The sequence below is a fragment of the Zootoca vivipara genome, chromosome 5, assembly GCF_965207765.1.
Source record: "Zootoca vivipara chromosome 5, rZooViv2.hap1.1, whole genome shotgun sequence".
Classification (NCBI taxonomy): Eukaryota; Metazoa; Chordata; class Lepidosauria; order Squamata; family Lacertidae; genus Zootoca; species Zootoca vivipara.
Window position 1 is genome coordinate 2,666,805 of NC_142588.1, and position 10,162 is coordinate 2,676,966.

The 10,162-nt window shown below is 42.0% G+C and overlaps 1 protein-coding gene across 1 annotated transcript; it reads right to left on the reverse strand.

The window, feature by feature from the left end:
- On the reverse strand, positions 1–10,162 carry PKDREJ (polycystin family receptor for egg jelly). The gene has a single exon (XM_035138472.3). It carries the CDS (start codon positions 10,029–10,031, stop codon positions 2,169–2,171), a length of 7,863 nt encoding a protein of 2,620 aa, XP_034994363.3. The 5' UTR covers positions 10,032–10,162; the 3' UTR covers positions 1–2,168.

A 10,162-nucleotide genomic window follows, 5' to 3' on the forward strand; every position in this document is an offset into this window, starting at 1 on the left:
GTGGAGCAGGACTTGTGCACCATTAAAAGGCCTAACCTGGAATTTTGCTGCTCAACTCTTTGTTGGTGTGCACGTCCTTTGTTGGGTGTGCACGGGGCATTTGTAAAGTTTGCAAAACAGGTGAGGCATCTTGTGGTGCTTGTGGTGAAATGGCCTGCCTCCTCAGTACTTCCTCCTTCCCTTCCTGGGACGAACCTTGGAGAAACCAAGTCTGACTGGTTGCGATTCCCTTGTGGCACTGGTGGGATGTGCTAAGTGTGTAAAAGGAAAGGGGCTGTAGTTTGGGGGACAGGGATACCATTGGTCAAGCAAGCCCTTTGCCTTTTGACATGTAGCCCCAAACCGCCCACTCAATCCACTACACTGGGCAAGGGAAAGATGAGAAGCACTGTAAAACATTCCAGGCTGGGCTTGTTGATGGTGGCCAAGTTCTTCTCAGCTCCTATTTAAGCACACACACATGCAAGTGCAGCAAGAATTATGCACAACAATTGCACAATCCATTGTACACTCAGATGCTTTCTGTGGCCAGACAATCACACACACACACACACACACACACACACACACACACAAACACACACAAAACACTCCTAGTTTGGTTGTTTTTGTACCTGCTCTGTGAAGTGTAGCATATGGGAAGAATGGAGACAGGGCAGGGAGGGAGTGAAAAAGATAGGGACCTACAGTCATGCACCATGCATTGGTGTGGACTAGATACCAGAGATGTAAAAAATGTATAAATCTGTAAGGAATGGTGCTGTACTAAATAATATTCTGATAAAAGTGGAATGAGAACGTAAAGAAATCAGCAGATTTCCATCCAAAAGCACCTTTCCATCTGTAAAAGGAATGGATCCTCCACACACACTCTGTCTATACCACATGCCAGAATTTCAGCTAGTGTTGAAGTAACATAGGCAGAGCATTTTATGCCCTGTCTCATACTAGACTTTCAGTGTTGAGTACCACATTTCAGTTTGCTAAGCATCCCTAACAACGTTCAAAGGAGCTGCAGGGTTGCATGGGCTAACCCCATTGCTCCCATTGCTGACACACCGATTGGCCACCCACCCACCCAGGAGCACCTGCAAACTGATGTGCACATGCAGAGCTCCTCCATGCCAAAGGCTGGTGGTGATGGTCCTGGCCCACCCAGGAGCACCTCTTCAGAGGAAGCCCTCTAGATGTGTAGTGTGACTTCTTCTGTATGCTAAAGACACAGTTGCTGGGGGTTGGGGTAGCCTTATACCAGAGGGTTCATCTGAAATATCTTTAATAACCCATGAATTAGTGGGTTGGTCTCTAGATTGAGTAGCATATATGCTGCATTTTTCAACATGAGTATTGTACAGTCTGTGGACTACCTGAGTGTGCACCATAGCACATGCAAGGCGCAGTAGTCCTACAAACATACGTATGGGGTACAAGAGATGAACTCAAGGGCAATGTGTTTCCTTCCTGAATGTTATTACCCCTCATGGCTCTGCAATGGATCCAGCCTGATATTAATGATGCCACAAAGTAATTGTAAAATAATAGCAGTAATGATATACAAATAAAATAGTGAAGCAAACAAAACGCCTCATGCAAATGACAGGACATTTTTACTATTAAGGTTACAGTCTCCCTCTTTGGCAAAAAGGCACTCATTACACTTCACACAGACCCTCTCATCTAAAACATTGTATATTGCTGTATTTTAAGAGATCAAGAGTTAATAAATTAGATCACCCAAATGAAATCTCAACAACAACAATAATAACAACAGCAGGATTTTTAAATGCAGGATACATACACCAAAGACCTGTTCCCCAACCCTTCCCTAGAGTTTTATAACATCCTCCCCTCCTTGTTTTCTTACCATGATCCACCTGACAAGAGAGCTTAAGCGAGGCACGGGTGGAGGTGTAAGAAACTGAGGTTACACCGATACTGGTTCTTTATCCAGACTAGCAGTATGGGAGTACTTGCGGTTAATTAAGTGTAATCATTCCATAATAGCTTCTGTGAATAAATGGGATGGTTTGGAGGGCGGCACTGAAAAGCAGTTTCATTGGTAATAAGCACTGATTAATATTCAGGGCAATCCATTTTTCCTTACGTCTTCCTTTCTGTCTTTTTAAATGTGCAGTTTCCATTCAGTTTTGAAAAAGCCAGCTTAAGAATCAAATGACAAGATAAACCATTTTTTTGCCATTTATTTTTCTGGCTTTGAGCCCCAGGTGGTGTGTGCTTTTCCTCTCAGGGTGCCCAAACAGAACTCTGTTGAAAAGCTCTGCATCAGCCGTAGATGCTGACCTGCAGGTTACAAAAAACCAGACCCTGCGAATCTTATGAAACAGAAAATTTACTACCTCCGCTTCATCAGAAGGCTCTTCATAGACAGGTTGCTTCATGTCCTCATAGGCAGACATGATCACAGCTTGAAATAAATTGATCAAAACGCAGATCATCACCATCATGAATGAAGCTAGAAAGAGACCTCCCAGAATCCTATTGGATGTAAAGGCAGTGTCTTTAAAAGCTGAAACACAGTAAGAGAATACTGTCTGAGCAGAATGAGTCATTGTGTTGTAATTCCATTCATGTTGGCCAAATACCAGGTAACCAAATGCCATGTATACAAAGAAGTACACGGCCACCACTAAAGCCATAGAACAGATGCCAGGAAGGGCTGCTAAAATAGATCGCTGAGCCAGGCGCACATCGTAAAAGAATCGGGAATACCGGAGAGTTTTCAAGACTATGAGGAAGACCAAGAAACCCAGAGTTATCCGCAATGTTTGGTCAACATGGGAAACTTTATGGAAGGGAACAAATTCATCTGGATGAAGTAGAAACAATTCTGTTATTGAAGAAGCCAATTTAAATTTGAAGGCAAGCTGCAAAAGGAAGAAGAGACACACACCCTTTATCCCAAAATTAATTAAATTTGAAACAGTTTTTATGTATTTTAGCCTTTGTTGCTCCACCACAGAAAACTCATCAATGATGTAAAAGACAAGAATATAGCCAACAGCTATATAGACAAATTTTTTCATACCACTTAGATGCTTGAAAATGGGGAGTGTGTATGAATGGATCATCAAGCTTGTGTTCACAGGGCCTAAATTAGAAATCTCAAATACAACTGAGATACTGCAAAATAAATCGACATCTGGATTAAAAGTTGTCATCTCAACTATCAGGGCCCAGGTATTCTCATCAATCCAGCTGCTGCCTTTTAAAGCATCGATGCTTTTTGTTGAGTTATGCAGTTGCTCTTCTGGATAAAAATCAAAAGTGTATCCTCCTGCTCCGTAAGTGTTTAGTTCTCCATATGAATTATATTGCCAAGGATCAGGGATGGAATGGTACGTGAAGCCTGGAAAATCGGGGAAAATATCTGAAACAGACCTATTGGCTGTGTTTGCCCAAGACCCAAAGTAGTTCCTTTGCTCTTCACTGTCATGGCCATACTTGTGAAGGCAATGGCTTTTACTAATCACAAATTTATGTACGAAACTATGTGGGTAGAAACATTCTTTTATCGTATTCTTTGCTCTAACCTGCCGCATTCTGGGTAACCCAAGGATTTTGGACCAGGTATCTGAAAGATAGGATGGTTTGTTATCGTTGTGGATCAAAGGCAAAAAGACATTGCTCAGCCAACTGTAAATGTGCTCTATTTTGGTGATCCTTGGAAGCTCCTGAGAGAACCTGTTTTGAAGATCCTGGTTGTAGTAAAAACTAGCAGTGTTTTCCATTGAGTATGCAATGTTTAAAACAAGAATTAAAAAGACAAAGTGACATATTATGTCCTTTATGAAAACGAAAGCTTGTTGTTGAATCTTCTGTTTTTTCTTAAAAATTGTGATTTCATCCTCTTCCAAGGGTTGGTAATGCTTGGTGCCTCTAGCTCTAACTAGATCATAATGCAATTCTCGCATATCATCAGCGTCCATAGTTGCATCTTCCAGATTAATCTCTAAGAAGTTGTTTTTGCTTGACCATGGAATGCTTTCACAGTATTTGGGATAAAGTGTCTCCAAGGCTGAAAAAATCCCAATGTTCAGAGTTTGAAGCAAAAATGCACACGCACAAAAAGAGATAGTGGATGCTGTTAGCCACTCAAATGATGTTTCATAGTCATAGTGCAGACCATACAATATGATAAAAAATGATGACACTGCACACAGGACCAAGGCCACCATCCAGAAAATAGATTGATTCCACCATGAAAACACTATTTGTGGCTTTCTATAAAGGAGCATGTGGGGAATATTTGGTGGTTTTATCTGAGGATACATATCCTTATTCACATAATTATTACTAGAATTGGTATTGGGTTTAGAATCTTGGGTTAAGTCCTCTTCTGTTGCAATCACATTTGCATCACCCTCGGAAATTGTGCAGTTGGTCCAACTTTTTCCTGCCTGTCGCCATTTTATCTTTTTTGATTGTTCCAGTTCGGATGATTCTGAGACACTGGAAGGCCTGAAATTAGCTCCTGGGATGTTTGAACCAGTTTCTACAAGGTACCACTTCTGCAGACGCTCCTGCCAATTCCTAAAGTCCCCAGACATGAAAGCAGAGTATTCTGGAGGGTAAGTCTCCGTGGCATTCAGTGGTGAAGGTTCCTTCTGAGAATATTTCAGGGAAGCTGTTACAATCATCTGCAAAGGAAAGGCAATGAAAGCACTTTGGATTCCAATTATTATGGATCTCAAATATTGTAACTCTTCAGGAAACATGTTTCGATCCTCATCCGCGTTGAAGAACATAGCGTTGATAAGCAGGATGCACAAGAGTATTGCTAAACAACAAGAGAGCCGTTGAAGCCTGTTCAAAGAAGTTGTACAGACATGAGCAAAGATCGAGAACCATAAGTGACAGTCCACCAGGTCATTGGCAACGCTTATCAATAAGAAATCAATTTTGTTTAAAGGTGCTGCTGGCTGAGTAACAACTAACGTCCTCTCTATTAGGCCGTCAGCCTTGTCAAGAGCAAACCATTTTCGGCACATGAACACCCAAGACTGTTTGGAGTAGATGTTTTCCACTTTGACTCTACTCAAGAACCAGTCAGGGGAAGAACCTGCATTATTGTGCCAGACTTGAAGGCAATAAACTTCTCCTAGGTCATTCTTACTCGTCAAGAGAAAAGTATCAGTGGCCCCTCGAAGAAAAGTCAGGTGTTTGGGGTGTCTTAAGCAATGTACGTCACTGACAGCACTTTGGCCTATTAGCTGAATAAAAACATTGGCTGTGGTTGCTGCTCCAAAACGGCTGCCTGTGTATATTGTGACCAGGTAGCACACTTGATCAAAAGGATCATTGTCTGGCAAGACTATGGCATGGTCTCTGCTCTTCAAATCGGCCCTATCTTTTCTTATTGTCCAAATAGCCAAGATGATGTATACTATCAAAATGAAAAGTACCGTCAACATTGTCACAGGATTTTTGTCGTTTTCGGTTAACTGGACCTTTTTCATATCTACTGGACTGGGATATGCAGTTACTTCCCCGGCCAAAAAGTTGATGTTATCTCTGTAGGTTCTTCTTGGTTGAGAATTTGCAGTCCTTGGAATACGCTTTTTGCCTGTGCAAATGCAATGCAATTTTTGCCAACTGGTCTGAGGGCCAAGGCTGCAGAGGTCTTCTTTCCAATGACTTTGGACTCCATCCATGTGTAAGCAGCTGGCAGTAAAAATAACAATGCCCACTAGCTGACTTACAGGAAGGTCGGATTGTAAAACAATGGATATGTTCGATTGTTTAGCACTGTTGCCTTGGAATATTGTTCTGAGCAATGTCTGGGAAAGACAAAATATGTACGGAGTCTGAAGTGCACAGTCATTATTACTGGAGCTATTTCTCCTTGGTACTGCAGGTTTGTTATGGAAAATACTAAAAGCAGCTACAGCAAGATTGCTGTTCCTTAAACCTAGGTATACAAATGCCTGGAAAGTGACCTTTAGGTTTGGCACAATCTGAATGAAAATATCTTTGGAATTCCTACAGACTTCGAAACTAAATTCTCCAGTTGTGTTAGGGAGTTTGCTGCCATGTCCCATCATCAACTCAAAGATGACAGTTTCTTCATTTTTTCTGGTCATTATAATTTCTGCTGTATCAGGCATGATTCCAAGCATGTCACCATTAGATTTGGTTCCTATCATCTTGAATCCAGTCACCATTGTGCCAATGTTATCTGTATTTGGCAACCAAGGAAAAGGATTCTTGTTAAACTCATAAACAACAGTGGAGATCACAGCATCCACTGGTAATTCATTGTTCTCCTGTCTCATTTTGGGATAAAAACAGTTCCTGCAATCTTTTCTCTTTGAGAAAGCACTGATAACATCCCACTTTTCATCTTTTCTTATTGTGATGCTCCAACCATTGGCTTCCATAATAGTTTCACTCTCCCCAGGAACTTTACCTTGTAAAATTAGGTCCACTAAAATCTCACTGACAGAGATGGTTTCCTTAACCCCATTTCTGTGAACAGCTCTATGTTCTAACAGAGCAGCTTTCAGGACATTGGACAACCCTGCAAAAATACTACTGCAAAGAACCTCTATTTCCTTAGAACTTAGGTTTTCATTGCTCTGCCTTTGCAGTCCTTCACTTAAATCTTTGAGTTTTCTGATGGCAAGTAGTTGTGATTTCCTATTTATTTCAGTGGTTTCCTGTGTTATTTGAGAAATACTTGAGATCATTTGGTTTGCCCCTGTTACATCTATTGTAGGGATAGCTGCAGACCTATTTAGAAGGATTTCCCGCAGTTCAGTTTTAGAGGAATGAAATTTTTGCAAGGTTTCAATATCATTTAAAGTAGAAGCTACCATGTAGACAAAATACCCTGCACTAAAATAGTCCCCACTTTTGAGAAAAGATGCTATTGGAGCTGTTGGTCCATGGGTTAAATTATGTAATTCATTTATTATGGCATCATTTTGCTTACCTTTCAATGGACTATTCACTGTTGTCTGTAAAATTATTTGGGAGTATGCTCCAAGTGCATCATAAATTTCAACATATACTGTTAAAGCATACTGATTAGAAGATGCACCAGTGGGTAAAAAAGTTGGTGGAGTTTTAGGCTGATGCCCACAATACACAATTGTCCCCAATATACCGTTGTCTGGAGAATGTAGTCTAGTAGAGGTCCATTTATCTGATACTGCTTTGACTTTATATGTAAGAGGCAAGTTTTTATCTTTAAACCCACTACAGTGAACAATGAATTTTGTTAGGAATGACATTCCCATGGCAGGGCTAAGGACACACTTTCCGGGTACTGGTGGAAAGTTTACAAAAAATAAGTAACTACAGACTGATGACTCTCCTTTCCACACGCTCACTTTTAAAACAAGCATATATGATTGTTCTGTCATATTCACAAAACTCAAAGAACGTATACATAAGTAGGAATTTGATCTCCCAGTTGTAGTCTTAGAGTCCCAGTCAAAATGTATTTCGGTGGAACTTGGTGAGAAAAGTGACCAATGGTAGAGTGGTCTGCTAGATTTTCTGCAATTTAGACATTTACCGGAAAGACAAAATCTTTCTGTTGGTATTATTGACCTACCACAATTTTCAATACATGTGATATTCAGCATCAGTGCAGAGTCAGACCGCACGTGTATCATTTGCTGAGCTTGAGCTGTTCGGCTTCCTTTTTCAACTACCAGGAGAAAATAATAAACAACATTCTCCTGAAGTGTTTTGGGTAGGACTGTTTGAACTGGGTCAGAGGAAGTTGTCCATTTCAAATCCACTTGTTCTGGATAACATTTTCCATTTCCACTTAAGATCATGGATGCATAGTCTGCTTTTTGTTTAGTGCAGTACCAAGTAAATGTGAGTCCTTCCAAGGGTTGGGCTGCATCAGGATCAGAAGAAGCGGATCCATCCAGAGTCCACTGGCTAGAAAAACCAACTGTCTGCACAGCACCTCCAGCAATGGCAGCCACAAGACTCCCTGGCCAAATCGCTACTAACACTGAATCAGAGTCTTCCACACTCTCCAAAGTATCCATTGCAATTAATTTCACTGTAAAATTAAAGAGGTACAAACCATGATCTAAGCTAGATGCAGGAACTTCTAACTTGACAAGATTTCTGCTTCCAATGCCAGGTGCATTAAATGGTTTTGACCAGTCTGGAGTACTGTTCACATCTGGGATTTTATAGATTTTCCAGGTTATGTCTCGTAGTTTAGAACCTGGACAATTCACCTCGGTGTCGGCAGACAAAGTAAAGGATGCCCTTTTAGTCTGGTTTAAGATACAGTTTTTAGGATGAGGTTTCTGGATCTTCACTTTCTTAATTAAACAACTCATTTGAAGGCAAGTCACTGTGGTTTCCACAGTCTTTGAAGCATAAGTGTGGACTGTAGCTTTCAAAACAGCTTGAGTATTCCCAGTTCTTGTGCAGTTCACTTGGGCTACATACCCTGCATAGAGGGCAGGGTTGAAAGGTAAAACTGTATGAGGAATGAATTGGGCAGCATTTCTGACGTGATCCCTGTAAGCATAGGTATTGTTCCAAAAGAGGTATTCTTTCCTTGAATCAAAATATTCTAAGTTGAATGCCCACTTGAATTGCAAGAGAGGGTGTTGCACTGGAATAAACCACACAATATAGACCAAACTTTTTAAAAAAGATGGACCACTGTTGAAAATGTGAATCTCTATATCTTTCCTTGAAAAATAACTCAGAAGGGCTCCTTTCCTGTTAAGGTATAGATGTACACTGAACTTGTACCACCGTAGTTGGATAAACTCTATTGCGATCAAATAAGACAGAGACTGATGCTGATAGAAAAAGTAGTGAGTGCTTGAGAGGTTGCCAGAGGAACTGGCAGCATTTCCTCCTTGGGTGAAATAGTAAAGCCCCTGTGTGCGGCTAAAAATGTAAGTGCCCGACTTGATTTTCTGTGTGTTGAGAGTGAGGTGCGCTCGGGGCTCACTCTTTGATGCTAGATTTAAGGTGGCATTAGAGTAACCAAGTTCGCCACCTAGTTCCCCAGAGCCTGCCTCATCTACACAAAAGTAGATACTGGCCAGTGTTTTCTTCCTGGAATGCTGTTGGATATGCACAACAGTGTCATTGTTCTGCAGAGCATATGGATTGTAGAAAGTAGACCAGACCCTTCTACCCTTAACATCCCACAGTCTGTAGGCCATTTTTTGGGAATTGACAGGGAGGAGGCTCCAAGAGAGGCTGATGGTCTTACGAGAGGTGCTGAGCAATTTGGAATGGGTACTGCAAATGTGTAGCAGAATGGGTTCCACCTGCAAATCGGGGCTAAGGCTAATCTGGGGCCTCTGCTTAATGTGGAGGGAAGAAATATAGATCCCTTGGTGCGTGTAATGCACAGTCAGGCGATAGCTGAAGAAGGATTTGCACTTGGGGTGCAGTTCACCACTATGGTAGTGGGCAAAGGGTGCAGAATCTGGATGATAGTTGGTGGGAAGGAGACTATCCCGCCGACTGCTTGAAGTGTTGAGGTGTGCACACCAGCCCAGCTGCACCAGCTGCCACTCGTGGACGGGATGTGTGAGCGGCCAAAGCAGGAAGAGGTGGACATCCTGCCCAAACACCTCAATGCTCAGGTTGCGGTGAAGGCATGCAGGTGCTGTGCAGGAAGGCGACGCACACTGTACGATGATGCAGCGGGATGGATCGATGTCTCCTCTTGCTAACTTAGGGCCCAGCACTATCCGGCCTGACCAAAGAACCATATTACTCATGAAAGCAAAGTTCCAGTGCCAGCAGCAGTGAGCAGGTGGTAATTCTGTCTGCTGTTTCCCAATCCTCGAAACAAGTCTTACAGCTGTTAAATGATTGTGCCCAAGATGCCCATCCTGCAGACTTGAAGTCTGGAGTTTGTCCTCTTGTAGCAGATGGATGTAGTTTTGTTGGTCAGAGCATGTGACCAGCAATGGATGTAGCAGTAAATAAGGGGTCATGACTGCTGCATATTGAAAACAACCCCAGTCTAAGAAGAGGAGAGTGAAGAATAATAGAAGGTGCATCTTGAGGATGAGAAAAAAACTTGGACCAGAAGCAGCCACTGTCTCCTGATGGCCCCAACTGCCATAGAGTGAATGACTGGGAATTCTAGAATTCTGCTCATCACTGGGCAACCAGTGTCCACACTTCCCAT